Source organism: Acipenser ruthenus, chromosome 7 (assembly GCF_902713425.1).
Source record: "Acipenser ruthenus chromosome 7, fAciRut3.2 maternal haplotype, whole genome shotgun sequence".
NCBI lineage: Eukaryota > Metazoa > Chordata > Actinopteri > Acipenseriformes > Acipenseridae > Acipenser > Acipenser ruthenus.
In genome coordinates, this window is record NC_081195.1 from 27,095,548 (window position 1) to 27,118,715 (window position 23,168).

Here is a 23,168-nt window from a genome sequence, read left to right on the forward strand (position 1 = left end):
AGCATCCCCCTGCAGTTGACTTGCCCATACATTGAGACTGCCGTCTGCATCCACTGAATTGGTTGGAAGTTAAGGCAAAGCTTTGCCAAGTTATACAGATGTGGAAATCGATTAGAAACAGCCCAAAAACTCGGTTACACAAGGGCATCTGGCATACTTTAATAAAGTCAATCAATGTATGCAGCACGTTCGTTGTCATGTTATTCGGGTCTAAAATTCCAACTGTAAGCAGCAGGTTGAAGCGAGGTGGCTGTGCTGGATCGTTTTAGTACTGTTTTAACTTGCAGACAGGAATACTTCTTGTCTGGGCTGACTTTCCAGTTTGTTTTCTGAAAGCTGTTTATTTTACGTTATATTCAGCAGCCTCTGAAGTAGCCTTTTGTTTAATGTGTGATTCTGAAGCTAAATAGCGATCGATCGTATTTTCTCCAAATACACATTAAGATATGGAAAACAATTACCTCAGTCTGCATGTAGTTTATTTGGGAAATATCTTGAAACGATCATCAGCCGAAATATACTTTTCTTTCTTTGTCGTCCATTTCTACTATTTTACCTCCAATGCTGAAAACTAGGTTTTAGCAACCTAAATCAAAACAATGCAGCACCAACTTTGACCCGCCCCCTCCTGCACAGTACAGATCACATAAAAGCAGTAAAGACGCACTGATAGGCTGATTAAAACTTTGTCATTTGAATAGTAAACAAGAACGTTAACTGCTTTGGAGAATTTCTTTTGTAAATGTTACTTGTGGACATTTTTTGTTTGTTTTTTGCTTAAGTGCAATGCACACAGGACAGCGAAGGAATCAAAAAGGGCTATCTACAGAAGGAAGACACGTAGTTTGCGTCGCTTGCGTTGTTCATTTAAACAAGGTTTCTTTTTTTTCCCTCTCCGTACTTGCTTGTATGCATTGGCCCCTAAGAGGTGACCCCTCAATTTCACGATTTCCGCGAAATCGCGATTTAGGTAGGTCCCTACTTACAGGTCTCGGGTTTACAACATGATTCGTATGGGACTAAAAAATAACTCATTTCGTTGTACCTTCTTTTCAAAGGCTACAGTAGCAATTTTGTCCTTTGAGTGATATACATTTCCATACATATCTTCAAATGCATGGTAAAAGCATTCATTTTCTAAATATAATAGAAAAATCAAGCGCATAACGCTGGTTTATTGTAGCGCGACTAAAAACCAATCAGACACCTGTTAAATATATTGTAGTAGTGACAGTGACTTTCATCCCTCTCACAGGTAAATCATTCAATACTATGGAAATGTTTATAAAGAATCCCTTTAAAATATTAAAGACGCTTGACCCCAGTTATTCATGTTTTTAACTAATTTGTCACAGCTACAATATATTTATATACAGGCGTATGATTGTTATTCATTTTTGAGTGATGGGCTATATTTCTCTCTTAGGTCCCTGTTGCTGCATGTAACAGTAACACAGCTTCAGTGTCTCTCAGTGCAGCGCTCTCAGTGTCACACATCAACACAGATACTCACCTGATCTCCTTCAGACTGCTGCAGGTTTGTACGAGGCGGGTGAGGCTAGGAACAGAGCTGTCTATGAAGGAGTTCCAACACAGGTCTAGTTCAGTCAAGGAGCGGTTTGTACTGAGAGCGGAGCTGAGAAACTCAGCACAGCCATCTGTGAGACCAGCACCTGCCAGCCTAGAAAGATGAAGACACATACTGAGAACCAGAACTGATCAACATGTTATACAAATTCACTGAGAACCATGCAGCCTTTCTAAAACAACTGAACATTTCATTTTAAAGAAACTCACTGATCATTCCTTACAGATTCACTGTCTGTGACTGTGTGTGTGTGAGAGAGAGAGAGAGAGGGGAGAGGTGGTGAAAAAGAGAGGGCAAGAGACCATGGAGTGATAGAGAAAGAGAGAAAGAATGGAGAATGGAGGGAGACAGAGGGTGGAGAGAGCAAGAAAGAGGGTGGAGGGGAGAGAGAGAAGGAAAGAGACAGAGAAGTGAGACAGAGAGAGCAGGTGGTGGAGGGGAACAGGGACAGTTACAGGGGACAAACAGAGAGAGAAAGAGAAAAGAGAGGAAAGCCAGAGAGAGGAGTGGGCAGATAAATTAGAGAGAGGAGGGAGACAGATAGGAGGGGGAGAGAAAAAGAGAGGGGTGACAGAAAGAGAGGAGGGGAGAGAGGAGAGAGAGACACAGAGAGGAAGGAGGAGAGAGAAAATAGGGAGACAGAGAGAGTGGAGGGGAGACAGATAGATGGGGAGAGAGAGAGAAAAGGTGAGAGAGGAAAGGGGACAGAGGAGAGGAGAGACAGAGGAGCACGGGAGACAGAGAAAGGAGGGGAGTACAGAGAGAAGAGTGGGCAGAGAGGAGGGACAGAGAGCAGAAGGGAAGAGTAAAAGAAGGGGAGTGGGGGAGAGAGAGAGGAGGGGGAGACAGAGAGATGGCAGAGGAGGAGAGAGATGAGATAGAGAGAGGGGGAGAGATAGAGGAGGAGAGTCAGAGAGAGGGAGGGGGAGACAGAGAGGAGGGGAGGACATAAGAACATAAGAAAGTTTACAAACGAGAAGAGGCCATTCGGCCCATCTTGCTCATTTGGTTGTTAGTAGCTTATTGATCCCAGAATATCATCAAGCAGCTTCTTGAAGGATCCCAGGGTGTCAGCTTCAACAACATTACTGGGGAGTTGGTTCCAGACCCTCACAATTCTCTGTGTAAAAAAGTGCCTCCTATTTTCTGTTCTGAATGCCCCTTTATCTAATCTCCATTTGTGACCCCTGGTCCTTGTTTCTTTTTTCAGGTCAAAAAAGTCCCCCGGGTCGATATTGTCTATACCTTTTAGAATTCTGAATGCTTGAATCAGATCGCCGCGTAGTCTTCTTTGTTCAAGACTGAATAGATTCAGTTCTTTTAGCCTGTCTGCATACGACATGCCTTTTAAACCCGGGATAATTCTTTTAGCTCTTCTTTGCACTGTTTCTAGAGCAGCAATATCCTTTTTGTAATGAGGTGACCAGAATTGAACACAATATTCTAGATGTGGTCTTATTACTTCCCTTGATTTAAATTCAACACTTTTCACAATATACCCGAGCATCTTCGTGGACTATATCCGGACAGAGAGAGGAGGGGCAGAGGAGGGAAGGACAGAGAGAAGTGGGAGGAGAGAGAGGGAGACAGAGAGAGGAGGGGAGACAGCGAGTGGAGGGATGATACAGAGAGAGGAGGACTAGAAGGCCAGGGAGCCCAGCCTGCTCTGAGCTGGGGGAGATACGGCAACTCCTAAACTTGAGTTGCACAAGACTAATGAGCAAAGTACAAATTGTATTGTTAAAAATGACAAAATGTGTAATCGATATGTACAGAACAACAATATATAATAATAATAATAATAATAATAATAATAATAATAATAATAATTAATATATAGAATAATTGTACGTCACTGTTTTATATTCATTTTTTTCCACATTGTATCTCATTCTAAATAAGAAAAAAAAGTAATGAATAGATTATAGCTATGAGATCTCTTTCGATCAGCACTTGGAACATTCAGGGCCTGTGTTCATCAGCATTTGGGCTGAAAAGCACTGACCCTGAGTTCATCAATAATATCTCAAAGATGGATGTGGTTATTCTGCAGAAGCCATGGTGCCGTGCAGATGTGCCCACTCACCGTCCCTCAGGCTACCGGGAGATCATAGTGCCCTCCCTGAAACACAGCACAGTCCGGCGCCGCAGAGACTCAGGGGCATTACAGTGTGGTAACTGAGGGGAGCTTCATGACTCTATTGAGCCAATAAAAATAGGAGAATCACACATATGGCTGAGAATCAGCAGTGATGTCATATCCTCACAGTCTGGTGGTTTCCTGTGTGCGGATGGTGTTGCTCCTCTGACTCCCCCTATTATAATGAGGACAGTTTTCAAACTCTTCACACAGAGATCTGCCACTTCCAGGCCCAGGGGAACGTGCTGCTCTGTGGAGATTTTAACTCCAGGACAGGACGACAGCCTGACTTCACTAACACACAGGGAAACAATCATATATTCAGACAGACCTCCCTATACCACACCCACAATATATCAATCAGAAATAGACACAACAGTGTGGTGAACAAGAATGGGAGAGAACTACTGCATCTCAGTCAAGGTCTAGGTCTGTACATCATTAACGGCAGGATCAGAGGGGACTCTTTAGGAAGATGTACCTACAGCTCAGCTCTTGGTAACAGTGTGGTGGACTATGCCATCACTGACCTGGACCCCTCCTTTATTAATGCATTCACTGTCAGATCTCAACCCCCCTGTCAGACCACAGCCAAATCATTCTGTTTATAAAAAGAACTGTGCAGCCTAACAGCACACAGTCACAGCCCTGTAAGCTGTACAACCTCAAACACTCCTACACATGGGCTCCAAACAGCACAGAACTATACAAAGAAGCAATTGGCACAAATGAAATAGAAATTCTAATACACACATTTCAAAACACACTGGGCCTCATTTACTAAATGGTGGTAAATTACCAGAATTACCCTGTGGCAGGTGGAAGCCACACCGCATGCAAAAATGAACCAGCGGTAGCTCTACTCACTAAGCTAATTATAGGCACAAATAAAGCAGCTAAATGATTCATTTGCAAGTCCCCACAGAAAGGAGGGGGAGACAGAGAGAGGAGGTGGACAGAGAAAGGAGGGGGAGAGAGAGGAGGGGGCATTAAAATTTCAAGAACTGTTTTCTGAAGGAGAAATTGGAAAAGACTAAGATAAGAACTTTGTGGAGTAGTGGTTAGGGCTCTGGACTCTTGACCGGAGGGTCGTGGGTTCAATCCCAGGTGGGGGACACTGCTGCTGTACCCTTAAGCAAGGCAATTTACCTAGATTGCTCCAGTAAAAACCCAACTGTATAAATGGGTAATTGTATGTAAAAAATAATGTGATATCTTGTAAGTTGCCCTGGATAAGGGCGTCGGCTAAGAAATTAATAATAATAATAATAAATCAGCAAAGCACTCGCTCAGTCAATGAAAAGTTCACTATTTACATTTCAAAAGGTGTTTGGCAAGGCGTCTCTTTTTCAACATTAGATGCTGTTTGATTGCTTGTATTTATTACTGCACCTCAACTCAACATTCATTTATTGGACATTTACTGTTTCTTTTGTATATTTTAAAGGTATTTTAAGCAAGGCCTACTTAAAAGGTATTCTTCCCAGCGACAGCTTGTGGAAGCGACAGCGTAGGAGAAGTACAGAGCAGTTAGACGCAGTAAGGAGAAATGACATCTTTAATTGCTTTAATTAGAAAACACTGCAGCTTAAAGTGTAACAGCGGCGTGTCTTTTTTCTGATAACAAGCTGAAGCTCTGATAACAAGCAGCTGATTGAAATTCACCGCCGTTCTGAGACGCGAGGGAGGGGCGGAGCCAGCAGCACAACAGATACAGACAAAAGCCAGGCAGTCTTCCCAGCAACAGTGTGTGGAAGCGACAGCGTGGGAGAAGTACAGTCGTGGAAAAGTACAGAACAGTTAGCAGCAGTTTGAAATCAGGTTGACAGCTGCAGAAGCTAAACTAAACTAAACTTGTGGTGGAATTTTCTGCATACAACCGAGCAGGCACCGGTCCCGTGCTGAGGGAACGATTGAGACAGAAACAAGTTGGAGCAAATTCACACTTTATTAGTTTGCAAACTGGAGCATTCAACAGAGTAACACAGACTCTGCAAGCAATCGCTAAGAAGGCTCAAAATACACTAAGTCAAACAGTTCCTTATATAATCAGTTTTTGCACAGAGTTCATGACTTGTGGTAATTCTTATCTTCCTTAGTCAGCTCGAACCAACCTTGTGGTATTCCTGATACTGTTGTCTACCGACTTTTCTGATTGGTTGATTTTTCTAGTTGCTAGGGAGAGAGTGTCTATCAGGTCCCACAAAGTTGATTCCCCTAATACAAGAATATTAGCTAAGTGACTGGGGAGAAAAGAGGAATTATCGCTGTCTCAAAATATTCTTTGTATCTTTATCATTTGAGACAGTGTCCTATTCTCATGTCGCTGACTCATGCACTTCTCTGAAAACAGGGCTACTGACCCTTGACCACATTCCAGTGTGTTAGTTCAACATTGTAAATCTAATACTTTGTTAACATCAAACTTCATATAATATCATTATTCAGGTTATACAAATCACAGAAATCATCAAAACACATTAAATTAAAACTCTTCGTACGATTAGTCTAAATTACTACGATTAGTCCGAGTTATTCTAACACAAACTTCAAAAAAAAAACAAAAAAAAACAAAGAAAATTAACATGGTCTTCAAGCCAGTAATCCATGACACCTGCATGATGTGGGAAATCTGAGAAAACCCAGCAGAGCTAAATCAAGTGTGTGTAAAGTGCCGCACAATCCAGGACTTGCTTAAACTAGTAAGTTGGAGCTGCAGGGAATGAGACAGCAACAGGAGCTTGGGGAGCTGGCACACCCACAATTCATGCAATTCATGGAAGTCAGCACCCCTAGTAGACTGAAAGCCACCAGTTGAGATGGAAGATGGTCAAAACAGCTGGGTTCAGGTAGGCAGAAGCAGGGAAAAAAAGAAACTTCGTCAAACACAACCACCAGAAATCAAAACATCCAACAATTTTGAGCCACTTCAAAATTTAGATGATCAAAACCAACATCAAGAGAACGAAAGGAACAACATCCAGGACCCTATAAACAGTGCTGGCCAGGCAGCAAAAAGAAGGGAGGTCATGATTGTTGGGGTCCATATTGAGAAACACAGCAAGTTCAGTTTGCAGTCTTGATCCCTTTACTGAGGATGTACAAGTACATTGTAACATTGGAACACGAGACGCTATTGAAACGATCTTTAAAAATGAAATAAACTTTTGCTGGAAACACGAGTCGTTTAAAATGGTCTCTGTTGGCTGCAAAAAAGTAACAAGCAGACAAAATAGTTTTTTTAAAAACAGCCTTGAATGAGATATTCAGCAACATTTTCGAGTTTTGTAAACCTTTAAAACGTATGCTGACACATTAACTACAATGACCGTGTAATTCCAATAGACTATTATTGCTGCCTTTAATCACAAAATAAACACAGGAGAAACGTTAACTGCAAACCTGAAATGACAAAACCGAAGCTTTTGTGTTTTTCTTCATAAAAGACACTTTAGGGAGATACTCTCGTCTGAGTGTGTCACTGTTAGTCTCCACAATTCAGGATTTTTTTCATTAAAATACTTTGTAATATTTCACTGACCAGCCGTTTTATGGGTATGTTCACTGCACAAAGGCTTCCACTGATTCAAACGTGCTGACATTACGTGTTGCTCTGTGCTCTTTTTAAACAAGCCTGTGATTGTCACCTGCTTGTTTGGTAATTGTTTAGCCTGAACTGCAAGCTTGATGTTCTTGTTTGTGTGCTGCGCTGTCAGGAGTCAATGGCACCTTTTCTTAGATGATCCAAAGACACATTACAACTTGAGAAAAACACAATCCCACCATCTGCATGCAAGATCCCATTTTCATAACTCTGAACGCGATCTTCTGTTGAAATGAATTTAGCTGTTTTTTTTTTTAATTTGTCAGCTGTCTGCATTCTTAATGTTGATCATACACTGCAAGCTAATACATCAACAATATCTAAACCATTTTAAACTTCCCGTCTCTGACTCGCATGTTACGTCATTGTACAGTATGAGGAATTCACCAATCATGAAGCTGGTATTTGTTTGACCCAGTTACCGTGGTAACCAAATGCATGGCATTGATGCTGGACCGTGTACAGCTACTGCAGCGCTGCTTCTACTTGATAAAAGCACGACATGAACAGAGGAGGTGAAGAGTGTTGTGAAATACTGTAAGGAAAATAAAATGCATGTTTTTCACGGTAGGCAGTCACATACACGATTTCTGTGAAATTCGTGATATTGTGAATTTTCCGGGGCCCTGCATATAAGGTTAGTATGATCTGTGCTCAGTCTGTATCTAGTTATTACCTCCTCCTCACACAGCCCTAGTAACGTCTGCGTGGTCCCAAATACTCTCTCCCTGACTCCTCTTCTCGCTCGGTTTCAGTGAGCGGTACATTTCACACACGCTGAGGCACCTGGTAAAGTTAGCGCTCTTAAGTGAATATGGTTTGCATATCAAATACCTCCGTCGCAGTAGGTTGGGACATGATTTGCATATATTTCCGCAGAGCCTGTCACTGCTAGAGCAGTACTGTCAGACCTGGGCCCTGGCAGTAAACATGAACAAGACCAAAGTCATGATATTCCAGAAGAAAGCCAGATCTCAGGGAAATAAGTACCACTTCACCCTGGGCAAAACACTATAGAACACTGCACACACTACACCTATCTAGGTCTAGAAATCAGCGCGTCAGGGAGTTTCAACCTGGCCGTGAATGCACTAAAAGAAAAAGCACATAGGGCATTTTGTGCTATTAAGAGAAAAAATCATATAGAGATCCCAATTAAAATTTGGCTAAGATTATGTGTCATCCAACCCATTGCCCTGTATGGCAGTGAAATGTGAGGTCCGCTCACAGAGCAGGATTTTACAAAATGGGACAAACACCCAACAGAAGCCCTGCATACAGAGTTTTGCAAAAGTATCCTGCAAATACAAAGGAAAACTCCAAACAATGCATGCAGGGCTGAATTAGTCCAATACCCACTATTGATTAATATCCAAAAAAGAGCAATAAACCACCATAAAGTCCTGCAACACCAAGAGCAGAGCCCATAGAAGAGTCCCCTCAGCAAGCTGGTCTTGAAACCCACTGCACTAACACACACTAACACCAACCAGCTTTAGGACAGCTCCACTCTAACACATACAATCAGAGTAAACCAAATTATAGCACAAAACAAACAAGAATACCTTATTCATTGGGACACACACACTAAAACACAAAGCAAACTGGAATGCTATCGGGCCCTAAAAAGACACTACACCCTGGCTGAATACCTGACCAGGGTGAAAGACAACAAACAGAGACAGACCTTAACAAAGTACAGGCTCAGTGAGGACAGCCTGGCCATCGAGACCGGCCGACACAGGCAGACATGGCTGCCCAAAGAGGACAGGCTGTGTGATCACTGTCAGCTCAATCAGGTCGAGACAGAGATACACTGTTTACTGCAGTGCACTAAATATAAGATGATAAGGGAAGCCTTCTTCCCAAAAATACAACATCTCTGCACAGAATTCCCAGACTTGTCAGACCCAGAAAAACTCCCCATCCTCCTCGGAGAGCAGACAAGCTGTATAGAAGTGGCAGCCCAGCACACAAGCACCTGCCACAGCCTGAGGGACAGAGAATGAACACTGAGGCTCCTCACACAGGGAGGGAGGGGAAAATATTATTATTATCATATCATTATTATTGCTGTTTGAAGTGTTTTCTTGTTGTTCTTGATGTTGAATATTCACTTGTAAATATGTTGTAAACTGTTGATTGGTTACATGTAAATGATGACAATTGTCATCAATGCTTTGACAATACCGAAACTGGTCATGCTAATAAAGCACTTTGAATTTGAATTTGAGAGGAGGGGGAGAGAGAGAGGAGGGGGAGAAAGAAAGGAGGGGGAGAGAAATGAAGGGGAGAGAGAGGAGGGTAGAGAGAAAGGAGGGTAAGAGAAAGGAGGGGGAGAGAGAGGAGGGGAGAAGAAAGGAGGGGGAAAAAGAGAGGAGGGGGAGAGAGAAAGCAGGGGAGAGAAAGGGGGAGAAATGAGGGGGAGAGAAAGGAGGAGAAAAAGGAGGGGGAGACAGAGAGGAGGAGAGGGAGAGTAGGGGAAGACAGAAATGAGGGAGAGAGGGAGAGTAGGGGAAGACAGAAATGAGGGAGAGCGAGAAAGGAGGGGCGAGAGAAATGAGGGGGAGAAAGAGGAGGGGAGAGAGAGAAAGGAGGGGAAGAGAGAGGGGAGAGAGAGGAGGGGAAGGGGAGAGAAAGGAGGGGGAGAGAGGAGGGGAGAGAGAAAGGATGGGGGAGAGAGGAGGGGAGAGAGAAAGGATGGGGAGAGAGAGGAGGGGAGAGAGAGAAAGGAGGGGGAGAGAGGAGGGGGAGAGAGAAAGGAGGGGGAGAGAGAGGAAGGAGGGAGAGAGAGAGGAGGGGGAGAGAGAAAGGAGGGGGAGAAAGGAGGGGAGAGAGGAGAGAGAAAGGAGGGGGAGGGAGAAAGGAGGGGGAGGGAGAGGGAGAGAGAGGAGGGGAGAGAGGAGAGAGAAAGAGAGCACAGCAGGAGAAAATGAGCTCTTAAACATTAGGGTTTTAATAGTAGTAAAAGTCATAAATTGTGATTTTTGTTTGCATAAAATACTAAATGAAGGTTTACTGAAGACAATGAGAACATTTTGAAAGAGAAATAACAAAAAGAAAAAGAAAATAAAAACTAAAAAAGAAACCAAGCAGAAGACAGCAGAAATACTGAGAACAGAGAGACAGGCAGCCAGAATAGAGCACAGAGACAGGAGGTAAGAATCTATATAACCAGCAAGATAAATACAATAACAAATGCCAATCAAAAAATAATCATCATCATCATCATCATCATCATCATCTGTAATCTGTAAGAAAAATCAGTATAGTTCCATACAAACTGCTGTGAGAAATTTAAAAAATGCAGAGTGAAGTGACAGTTGAAGAGGGCCTCCCAACTGCCAGTGAAATTGATACATTTGAAAATGTAACAGTTTTTAACACACTGAGCAGTAAGGGCTGCTGCAGCATGGAGATTATATACCCAGAGGAGCTGAGCTCTGCAAAGGCAAGAAAAAATTACAAAGACAGAGTCCTGAGGGAGTCCCCAGAGACTCTAATAGCAAACTACTCCACAGTGGACAACTGCAGGGTCAAGTGTAACCTACTGCTCTACACCGAGCACCCCAGCGCCTGGCACTCTGCGCTGTGCAGCACCTACTGCAACATCCGCAAGGGAGGCATCAGCAGAGGCAGGCAGCTGACCGTGTTCGTGGACAGTGATGCTGACAGCGTCATGCTCACTGTCAACGTCTACCACAATGGTACTGTCATGGTGCAGGGCAGAGAGAGCAGCCTGGACCTGTTTGAACACAGCTTCCCAGCATTGAGAGCGCGAGTGAAGAGAGAGACAATACCAGAGCTTGCAAACCCCCAGCCTCTCCCCCCACCCCCAGCACAACCCAGCAGCCAGCCTCCCCACCCTCAGCACAGCCCTGTCACTGACTCCCCCAAACAGGTCAACAACATCAGAGCCCTGAAGGAGTGGAGTGCCTGTCAGTGCTGGAGCTGCAGTTCACGGAGTTCAGGGAACACACTGAGCACAAGCTGGCCACCCTGAGCCAGGCCAGCCCATCAGAGCAGCTCAGACAGCCCCAAACACACACACAACACCAGCCACACAGGCAGACACACAGACAGCCCCAAACACACACACAACACCAGCCACACAGGCAGACACACAGACAGCCCCAAACACACACACAACACCAGCCACACAGGCAGACACACAGACAGCCCCAAACACACACACAACACCAGCCACACAGGCAGACTCACAGACAGCCCCAAACACACAGGCAGACATACAGACAGCCCCAAACACAGTCGGAGCAGCAGGGCAGTGCGGAGGTGCTCATCCTAATAGATTCTTACGGGCGGTACCTGGACGAAAGACGGCTTTTCCCTGGCTGAAATGTCGACAAGATCAAGTGCCCAACGACACAGAGCGCCCTGCAAATCCTGTCCAAAAACAGACAGAGGAGCCCGAAATACATCGTGATCCACACTGGCACCAACAACCTGCGCACAGACAGAGGAGATGTGGCCAAATCCCTGCAGCAGGTGGCAGAAACAGCAGCCAGAGAATACCCCAGCGCCAAAATCATTGTGTCCACCCTGCTGAACCGAGCGGACGTGCCCTTCCACATCATCCACAGCATCAACGCAGAGGTGTCCCGGGGCTGCGCCCTGCTACCCAGCATGCACCTGGCACACCACCACTACATCCGGCCCCACCACATGTACGACCAGGTGCACCTCAACAGGGAGGGCATGAAGCTTTTTGCTAAATCCCTCAAGGACATCGCCCTGGGCCGAGAGCTCACCAGCCCACCCTACACCGAGACCAGGAGCACGCCCAGCCGCCCCCGAGCTCCTAGGATCCCCCAGCCCCCCAGGCCACGCCCCCACCACAGAGCTGGCAGTCAGCAGGAGCAGCGCCAGGGACCCCCACGCCCCCGCATTCCCCCCAGCCCCCCAGGCCACGCCCCCACCACAGAGCTGCCAGTCAGCAGGAGCAGCGCCAGGGACCCCCACGCCCCCCGCATTCCCTCCAGCCCCCCAGGCCAAGCCCCCACCACAGAGCTGCAAGTCAACAGGAGCGATGCCAGGGACCCCCACGACCCCCGCATTCCCTCCAGGCCACGCCCCCACCACAGAGCTGCAAGTCAACAGGAGCGACGCCAGGGACCCCCACGCCCCCCGCATTCCCTCCAGGCCACGCCCCCACCACAGAGCTGCAAGTCAACAGGAACGACGCCAGGGATCCCCACGCCCCCCGCATTCCCTCCAGCCCCCCAGGCCACGCCCCCACCACAGAGCTGCAAGTCAAAAGGAGCGACGCCAGGGACCCCCACGCCCCCCGCATTCCCCCTGCCCCCGCAGCACAGCTATGCTGCAGCCGTGTCTTGTCAGCCAGGAAACCCCGCCAGCATGGAGCTGAATGAGATAAGACATCTCTTAAACCTTATCTGCACTAAGCTAATTAGATAATGTATCACCTGTATGCCACAAAATTAAGGAAAATAACAATAATATAGTATAAATATATAAATCAAAACTAATTAGTATAGTAGGCATACATAACCAAATTTAAATATGAATATGTAAAACTTAGTCACTTCTTATTTCTTTACTACTATAAACCACAGATTTTTTGTTAATAAAAACGGCATCATTTAGAATAAGTAGCTGGAATATCCAGGGTCTGTGCTCCTCAACCTTTGGAATGAAGAGCACAGACCCAGACTTTGTAAATAGTATAAATAACATGGAGGTAATAATCCTCCATAAAACATGGAGTCGTGCGGACGTGTCCACACACTGTCCCAATGGATACAGGGAACTGATAGTCCCCTCCCTAAAGAACCCCCACATCAAACATGGCAGGGACTCGGGGGGCATCAGTGTGTGGTACAAAGAGGAACTCAAAAACACTGTCTCTCCCATTAAAAGAGGAGAGACACATTTATGGCTCAAAATTGAAAAAAAAATCATCCAATCCCAATCTGACACATTCCTGTGCGCAGTTTACATGCCACCAATTGACTCCCCCTACCACCAAGAGGGGTGCTTCCAAAATTTACAATCAGAAATTAGCCATTTCCAATCCCTGGGCTCTGTGCTGCTGTGTGGAGATCTCAATGCCAGGACCGGCAGAGAGGTCGACTACATCAGCACAGAGGGGAACAGCCATGTGATTGGACAGCAGACCTCTTTGTACCACACACCCATCACCACACAGAGGAATAGTTTCGACAGTGTGGTGAACAAGAATGGAAAGCAGGTCCTGCATATCTGTAAAGGCCTGGGTCTGTACATCGTTAATGGCAGGATCAGAGGGGATTCTCAGGGCAGATATACATACAGCTCTGCTTTAGGAAATAGTGTAGTAGACTACGCTATCACAGACATGGACCCAGAATCTATTAATGCATTTATAGTCCGGCAACAAACCCCCCTATCAGACCACTGCCAAACAGTCCTGTATCTAAAAACAAACCCAAAACTAAATAATTCAAACCCGACCCCACCCGCCAAATTATACGGTCTTAAACCAGCCTATAAGTGGACACAAAGCAGTGCTGAGGAATATAAACAAACAATTTATAGTGCAGAAATAGAAAGTATGCTAAACAGCCTTCTAACTAAATGTTTTAAATTAGACAAAAATGGAATCAATTCGGCCAAAGAAATCAATTTTATATTCGAAACAACAGCAACAAAATCAAAACTCAAGAAAACAAACAAGAAAAAAACTAATTCTAAAAAGAAATCAAATGAAAAATGGTTTGACATTGAGTGTAAAACAAACAGAAAAGGATTAAGAAAATTGTCAAACCAGAAACACAGAGAGCCAAACAATATTGAACTGAGACTCAGCTACTGCAAGGCTCTGAAACAATACAAACACCTTCTCAATAAAAAAAGAGAAGAACACGTGTCCAAACAATTATCCCAAATTGAAGAATCCATAGAGCAAAATTCCTTTTGGGAATTATGGAACAAATTAAACACATCCAAAACGAATCATGAATTGGCAATCAAAAATGGTAACACTTGGAAAAATTATTTTAATAAACTTTACCAAGAATTGGACAAAAACGAACTAAATCTGGACCAAAATTCAATATTAAAAAAACTAAACGAATTGGAAACCAAAATCAAGGACAATCAAAACCCACTGGACTTCCCAATAACAGGACCAGAGCTAAAAGAAAAGCTCCAAGCCCTCAAGCCCAGGAAAGCCTGCGGGCCTGACAGCATCATAAACGAGATGCTGAAACACAGCAGCCCCAGGATGCAGGAGGCCCTGCTCAAAGTATTCAACCTCATCCTGGCTGCGGGCTGTTTCCCTGACATCTGGAACCAAGGGCTAATAACACCAATTCACAAAAGTGGAGACAAATTCGACCCCAATAATTACCGAGGCATCTGTGTGAGCAGTAATCTGGGGAAGGTGTTCTGCAGTATCATTAATGCTCGGATACTGGCCTTCCTTACCGAACACAATGTCTTGAGTAAGAATCAGATTAGATTTTTACCAAATTACCGCACCTCTGACCATGTTTACACCCTACACACCCTACTCAACAAACACGTCCACCAAAAAAATAAAGGGAAAATCTTTGCTTGTTTTATAGATTTTAAAAAAGCATTCGAGTCAATTTGGCATCCAGGTCTATTCCTTAGAATTCTTGAAAGCGGAGTAGGGGGCAAAATTTATGACATCATTAAGTCAATGTATACAGAGAATAAGTGTGGTGTCAAAATTGGAAACCAAAGAACAGGGTTTTTCACCCAAGGGCGTGGAGTGAGACAGGGTTGCAGTCTGAGCCCAGCACTGTTCAACATCTACATTAACGAGTTGGCTACGGTGCTGGAGCAGTCTGCAGCCCCTGGCCTCACTCTACACGACAAAGAAATCAAATTCCTGCTCTATGCAGATGACCTGGTCCTGCTGTCACCCACAGAGCAGGGGCTGCAGCAGAGCCTGGCACTGCTAGAGCAGTACTGTCAGAAATGGGCCCTGGCAGTAAACATGAACAAGACCAGAGTCATGATATTCCAGAAGAAAGCCAGATCTCAGGGAAACAGGTACCACTTCACACTGGAGCACAGCACCAGCTACAATTACCTGGGTCTAAAAATCAGTGCGTCCGGGAACTTCAACCTGGCTATAAATGCATTAAGAGATAAAGCACGCAGGGCTTTTTATGCAATAAAGAATCGGCTATACAAAATTAAACCACCAATAAAAATTTGGCTAAAAATTTTCGACAGCATAATAAAGCCAATATTTCTGTATGGTAGTGAAGTATGGGGTCCACTTATGAACCCTGATTATAAAAAATGGGATCAAAGCCCCATAAAAATTTTCCATTTGGAATTTTGTAAACACCTCCTGCAGGTTCACAGGACTGCAGCCAATAGTGCTTGCAGGGCTGAATTGGGCCGGTTCCCCTTACTCCACCCCATACAGAAATGAGCGCTCAACTACAGGGTCCATCTACAGCAGGCTGATCCGCAGTCCTACCACCACACTGCACTGCGGAGCTGCACACAGCCTCCACAAGAGAATCCCCTCAGTAGAATGGTACTGAAGCTCAGCCAATTGAGCCAAATTAACACCAGCGAGCTTCAGAACACCACCAACAAAAAACTCCCAGCACAAAAAATGAAACAAGTTAATCTAAATCTGGAAAACAATTATAAAGTACATTGGAATAACGAAATTGAATCACACAATAAATTACAGTGCTATCTGGCCCTAAAAAAGAATTTAACCTGGCAGAATATCTGGTCAGGGTCAAAAACACAAAACATAGACAGATCCTGACCAAGTACAGACTCAGTGACCACAGCCTTTGCCATCGAAACTGGCTGGCACAAAAAAACCTGGATTGCCAAAGAAAAAAGGCTGTGCGGTCACTGTGATCTGGGAGAAGTAGAGACAGAAATGCACTTCCTGTTACACTGTCCCCAGGCCACAACATTCCAGCTGCTCTCTGACTTAGAAAAACTGCCAGTTCTGTTAGGAGAGGAGCAGCAGACAGCAGAGCTAGCTACCCAGTATGTAGCTGCCTGCCACAGCCAGAGAGACAGAGAGACAGTGAGACAGACCCTGGTGTAGACACCCGGGAGCACGGGGACCAGGCACTCATGCGCACCCATGTCCACTGTAAATACAGAGAGGGAGGGAGGAAGAGAGGGAGGGAGGGAAATGGGAGGGTTGTTGTTGTATTGTATTGTCTGGGTTGTTTTGTGATAATGTTCATTGCTGAATTACTTTGGCAAAACTCAATTCCATTTTGTCATGCCAATAAAGCATTTTTTGAATTTGAAATTGAATTTTTTGAAAGGAGGGGGGAGAGAGGAGGGGAGAGAGAAAGGAGGGGAGAGAGAGGAGGGGAGAGAGAAAAGAGGGGGAGAGAGAGGAGGGGGAGAGAGGAGGGGAGAGAGAAAGGAGGGGAGAGAGAAAGGAGGGGAGAGAGAGGAGGGGGAGAGAAAGGAGAGGAGAGAGGAGGGGAGAGAGAAAAGAGGGGGAGAGAGAGGAGGGGAGAGAGAAAGGAGGGGAGAGAGAAAGGAGGGGAGAGAGAAAAGAGGGGGAGAGAGAGGAGGGGAGAGAGGAGGGAAGAGAAAGGCGGGGGAGAGAGAGGAGGGGAGAGAGAAAGGAGGGGAGAAAGGGTGAGAGAGAGACAGGAGGGGGATAGAGAGGAGGGGGAGAGAGGAGGGTAGAGAGAGAGGAGGGGAGGAGAGAGGAGGGGGGAGAGAGGAGGGGTGAGAGAAGAGGGGGAGAGAGAAAGGAGGGGAGAGAGAAAGGAGGGGAGAGAGAAAAGAGGGGGAGAGAGAGGAGGGGGGAGAGAAAGGAGGGGGAGGGGGAGGAGGGGAGAGAGAAAGGAGGGGGAGAGAGGAGGGAAGAGAAAGAAGGGGGAGAGAGAGGAGGGAAGAGAAAGGCAGGGGAGAGAGAGGAGGGGAGAGAGAAAGGAGGGGAGAAAGGGTGAGAGAGAGACAGGAGGGGGATAGAGAGGAGGGGGAGAGAGGAGGGGTGAGAGAAGAGGGGGAGAGAGAGGAGGGGAGAGAGAGAGGAGGGGGGAGAGAGGAGGGGTGAGAGAAGAGGGGGAGAGAGAGGAGGGGAGAGAGAAAGGAGGGGGAGAGAGAGAAGAGGTGGAGAGGGAGAGAGAAAGGAGTGGGAGAGAGGAGTCGAGAGAGAAAGGAGGGGGAGATAGAGGAGGGAAGAGAGAAAGGAGGGGGGGAGAGAGAGAGGAGGAGGAGAGAGAAGAGGGTAGAGAGAAAGGAGGGGGAGAGAGAGGAGGCGAGAGAGAGGAGGGGAGAGAGAATGGAGGGGGAGAGAGAGGGGGAGAGAGAAAGGAGGGGAGAGAGAGACTTTTAGAGTGAGCAGTCACAGAAAATATGAGCTCCTGAAAATTTAAAAATTTATATGTTTCTTAGTGAAATAAAATGCCAATTTAATAACATAAACATATGTAAAGTAGCACTTAAAGTAGTATTTAACGTAATATGAAAAAATAAGAGAAAACATTTTGATTAAATATTATAAAAACACCAAAAGAAGATCCCAAGACCAAAAGAAACAAGAACACAGAGAGGAAAGGGAAGGAAGGAAAGAAGAGAGAATTAAAGGAAGAGAAGACAAATTAAAAGAAAAGGAAAGAAAGGGAAAAAAGAAAGAGAAAGAAAAGAAAGAAAGGAAGAAAGAAATAAGAGGAAAATAAAGAAAGGAAGAAAATCACAGAGCAAAGGGAAGGAAGGAAAGAAGAGAGAATTAAAGGAAGAGAAGAAAAATATTTAAGAAAGAGAAAAGGAAAGAAAAGGATAAAGAAAGAGAAAGAAAGAAAAGATAGAAGTAAATAAAAGAGGAAAATAAAGGAAGAAAATTACAGAGGTAGAGGTAAGCGTTTTACACTACCATCATTTTATTTTATAATTTTATAGTAATAAATACAAAAAATACTACAAAAATTAAAAGTTCAGCAGTAGTTTGCTTTTAAAAATAAAATAAAAAAAGTTCAGTTTACTTTCAAAAAAGCAGCCGTTGGCAGTGACAGTTGGAAATTGCAACAAAGTGTAGTAGATTCTCCCGGTTGCCATGGAGACGAGTCAGAGTGCAGAGAGCAGGGAGTTCCAGTACCCGGCTGAACTGCGCAGCGCACAGGCCAGGAAGCATCATAAACTGAGTGTATTGAGAGAGAACCCAGAGTGTCTGTACACAGACTACTCTGGGACAGGAGACAAGAAGATGAGAAGCAACCTCATTTTCTACACTCAACACCTCAATGCCTGGCACACTGCTGTGTGTAAGACGTACAGCAACGTCACAAAAAGAGGGATCTGCCAAGGTAGACAGATTCTCTTAAGAGAAGACTCTGACCCGGACAGCACAGTCTTGAGTATTAATGTCTACCATAGCGGAACTGTGTTGATCCAGGGCAGTGAGGCTAGCCTGACCTCCTTTGAAAAAAAATATAAACAACTAAAAGAGGCAGCAGAGATTGAAAAAACAAACACTACAGCCAACGACCCCGAGAACACCGACCCTGAAGACCCTGAAGATCCTACCTCAGACAGCACAATACCCGACACCAACCTGCCCACCCCCACGACCCCCAGCGACACCCAGCACATGCGGGAGTGCCTGGCCCTGCTGGAGCTGGAGTTTGTGGAGTTCAGAGAACTTACACTGGCCAGACTCACAGAAACCAGCATCACCCAGCAGCTCAGAGATGAGGTGAGCCAGCTCAAGAGAGAGAACAGGGTGGCCATCACCGAGCTGACCAGCGAGATGAAGGACCTGCAGCAGGAGAACGCGAACCTAAGGACCCAGCTGACCAGCGTCAAGGAGGAGATGCAGCGCAGAGAGAAAACCACCAACAAGGAGCTGCAGGGATTGAGGGAGCAGCTCCACAGATACACAGCCCCCCCCACCCCTGCTCCCCGTGCTACCACCCCCGCTACACTCCCACCCCCGCTCCCCCCCCGCTCCCCCCCTATTCCCCCCCCCGATGCCCCCCGCACTCCCACCCCGGTCCCATCCCCACCCCCGCTCCCCCCCCGGTCCCCCTCCCACCCCGCTCCCATCCCCACCCCTGCTTCCCCCCCGCTCCCCCTCCCACCCCGTTCCCCCCCCCACCCCGCTCCCACCCCCATCCCCACCCACACCCACAGCATGCTGGCCAAAAAGAAGACAAACGCAGAAGTGGCCCTCCTCATCGACAGCAACGGGAAATACCTGGACATGAGGAGACTGTTTCCCAGCCGGCGTGTCAACAACATCCGCTGCACAAACACGGAGCGAGCCCTGCAGCTGCTGAACCGGGACACACTGGGGAGCCCGAGCTGCATCGTCATCCACACCGGCACCAACGACCTGGGCTCCCTGCGCCACGACACCGCCAAGGCCGTGAGGAGGGTGGCTGAGAGAGCCACGCAGGAGTTCCCCGACTCCAGAGTGGTCATCTCCACGCTGCTGCCCCGAGCCGACACCCACCCACACACCATCAACGCTGTGAACGCAGAGATCACCAGAGGCTGCGCTGCGCTGCCTAACTTGCACCTGGCACACCACCCCACAGTGGGGCCCTGGCACCTCTACGACAAGGTGCACCTCAACCAGGAGGGGGTCAAAGTCTTTGCCAAGACCCTGAAGGATGCAGCCATGGGCCGTAGCCCAGCCAGCCCCCCTCGCAGCAGTGCCAGCAGAGGCCAGCGTAGCATGCAGCCCCCCCGCACTGCAGCGCACACATCCCGCCCCCGCAGCACCGTACAGCCGCCCGCCATCCGGCCCCCCACTCGTCCCACTACCGCCAGGCTCAGCGACCACCAGCAGCAACTCAGCTATGCTGCAACTCTGTCCCAACCCCCCCCCCCAGCCCCCACCGAACTGGGAGAGATCAAACAGCTCCTCAGCATCCTCTGCTCCAGGCTGCTGAACTGAGACCTACAACACTCGGGTAGGGAAGGAAAAAAAAAAAAAAAAAAAAAAAAAAAAATTCTACATGTAAATAACTACAAATAAATAAATAAAGTATAAATAAATAAATAATTATTAGTACTACTAAAATAATTACTATACTTGTACTTTACTGTTTAAAGGGAACTTAAAATGATAAAAGGTTGTGTTATTGTTAGACATTTTATTTCATTAAGAATAATATTGGTTGGATTACATGAGTTCATTTACTGTTAGCTGTTGGAACATTCAGGGCCTGTATTCCTCTGCTTTTGGGCTGAAGAGCACAGACCCTGAATTTATTAAAAATACAAAAGATGTCGATGTGATAGTTCTGTTGGAGACATGGTGCCGTGCAGACGCGCTCACACACTGCCCCTCAGGCTACAGGGAGGCGATAGTGCCCTCTATTAAACTGAGCACAGTCCGGCGCGGCAGGGACTCAGGGGGGATTATAGTGTGGTACAGAGAGGAGCTGGCCAGCTACATCAGCCCAGTCAAACAGGGCCAAACACACACATGGCTCAAAATTAACAAGGGAATAGCCCAATGTCAAAATGACATATACCTGTGTGCAGCATACACCCCCCCTTCTGAATCCCCCTATTACAACGAAGAGTATTTTAACACCCTCCACACAGAGATCGGCCATTTCCAGGCCCAGGGGAATGTGCTGCTCTGTGGGGATTTCAATGCCAGGACAGGCTCAGAGCCTGACTGTATTAACACCCAGGGAAACAGCCATGTATTTGGACAGACCCCTCTGTACCTCACACCCACCACAATCCAGAGAAACAACCCTGACCGTGCCGTGAACAAAAATGGGAGAGAATTAGTGCATCTCTGTCAAGCCCTAGGTCTGTACATCGTTAATGGCAGGATCAGAGGGGACTCTTTAGGGAGGTTCACGTATTGCTCAGCTCTTGGGACTAGTGTAGTCGACTATGCCATCACTGACATGGACCCCTCCTTTCTAAGTGCATTCACTGTCAGGCAACAAACCCCTCTATCGGACCACAATCAAATCACTGTGTTCCTGAAAAGAGGAAGTCAGGCAAGCAACACACAAACACAGCCCAGTAAGCTGTACAATCTGAATCAAACATACAGATGGGCTCCAAACAGCACTGAGGAATATATCAAAGCAATCAGTTCCACTGAAATAACTAACACCATTAACACTTTCCTCAACACTCTGTACCAACCTAATATGACAGGACTAAATCTGTCTGTTAATGACATCAATCAGATATTTGAAAAAGCAGCCATAATGGCAAATATTAAAAAGACCAAAAAGAAGATCAATCGGAAACAAAAACACACACAGTCATGGTTTGATGATGAATGTAAATCAATACGAACAAATCTAAGAAAATTATCTAATCAAAAACACCATCAACCACAAGACACAGACTTACGTCTGAGGTACTGTGAGACTCTAAAACACTACAAACACACCCTCAAACAGAAAAAACAAAAACACACAAACAAAACCCTCACAGACATTGAAAAATCTGTTGACCAAAATCAGTTCTGGGAAATGTGGAACAATTTAAACCCAACAAAACAACAAGAATTGACGATACAAAATGGAACAGTTTGGAAAAATTATTTTGAAAACCTTTATAAAGATATTCAACAAAAAGATCTAACAGATAAACAAAATGAAACTAGAGAAAAACTGAAATTACTTGAACAATCAATTAAAGATAACCAAAACACAATTGATGTTCCAATCACCCTACAAGAATTAACTAAGAAGCTGCAGGCAATGAAAACCAGAAAAGCCTGCGGCCCTGACAGCATCAGCACTGAGATGCTCAAACACAGCAGCCCTAAATTACAGGAGGCAATGCTTAAATTGTTCAACATGGTACTAAGTACTGGTTACTTCCCTGACATCTGGAACCAAGGGCTTATATCCCCAATTCACAAGAGTGGAGACAAATTCGACCCCAACAACTACCGGGGCATCTGTGTGAGCAGTAATCTGGGGAAGGTATTCTGCAGTATCATCAACGCCCGGATACTGGCCTTCCTTACCGAACACAATGTCCTGAGTAAGAGTCAAATTGGATTCCTACCAAATCACCGCACAACAGATCATATTTACACCCTACACACCCTAATAAACAAACACGTACACCAAAAAAATAAAGGCAAAATTTTCGCCTGCTTCATTGACTTTAAAAAAGCTTTTGATTCTATTTGGCATGAAGGTTTATATTACAGAATTCTTCAAAGTGGTGTAGGGGGTAAAATCTATGATATAATAAAATCAATGTACACAGAAAACAAATGTGCAGTCAAAATTGGCAACAAAAGAACTGATTTCTTCACTCAGGGGCGGGGGGTGAGGCAGGGCTGCAGTCTGAGTCCAACACTGTTCAATATTTATATTAACGAGTTGGCTACGATGTTGGAGCAGTCTGCAGACCCCGGCCTTACTCTACACAACACCGAAGTCAAGTTCCTGCTCTATGCAGATGACCTGGTCCTGCTGTCGCCCACAGAGCAGGGGCTGCAGCGGAGCCTGGCACTGCTAGAGCAGTACTGTCAGACCTGGGCCCTGGCAGTAAACTTTAAAAAGACCAAAATAATGATTTTTCAAAAAAAGGCCAGAACTCAGGGAAACAGATACCACTTCACCCTAAACAACACTACACTAGAACACACCTCAGACTACACGTACCTGGGCCTGACTATCAGTGCGTCAGGGAGCTTTAACCTAGCAGTGAATGCACTAAAGGAAAAAGCCAGAAGAGCTTTCTATGCCATCAAAAGAAGATTCTATCAAATAAATATTCCTATCAAAATCTGGCTAAAATTAATTGACAGTGTCATCCAGCCCATTGCGCTGTATGGAAGTGAGGTATGGGGTCCACTCAGTCAACAGGACTACACTAAATGGGACAAACACCCA

The 23,168-nt window shown here is 45.8% G+C and overlaps 1 protein-coding gene across 2 annotated transcripts in view; it reads right to left on the bottom strand.

Moving 5' to 3' along the window:
• Positions 1 to 23,168, bottom strand: part of LOC117969223 (NACHT, LRR and PYD domains-containing protein 12-like) — a 243,786-nt gene that overhangs the window by 31,417 nt on the left and 189,201 nt on the right. For both annotated transcript variants that reach the window (XM_059026730.1, XM_059026731.1), the window contains one exon: positions 1,514 to 1,681. In XM_059026730.1, the coding sequence (XP_058882713.1) occupies positions 1,514 to 1,681 (168 nt within the window). The remainder of the gene's footprint in view (positions 1 to 1,513; positions 1,682 to 23,168) is intronic.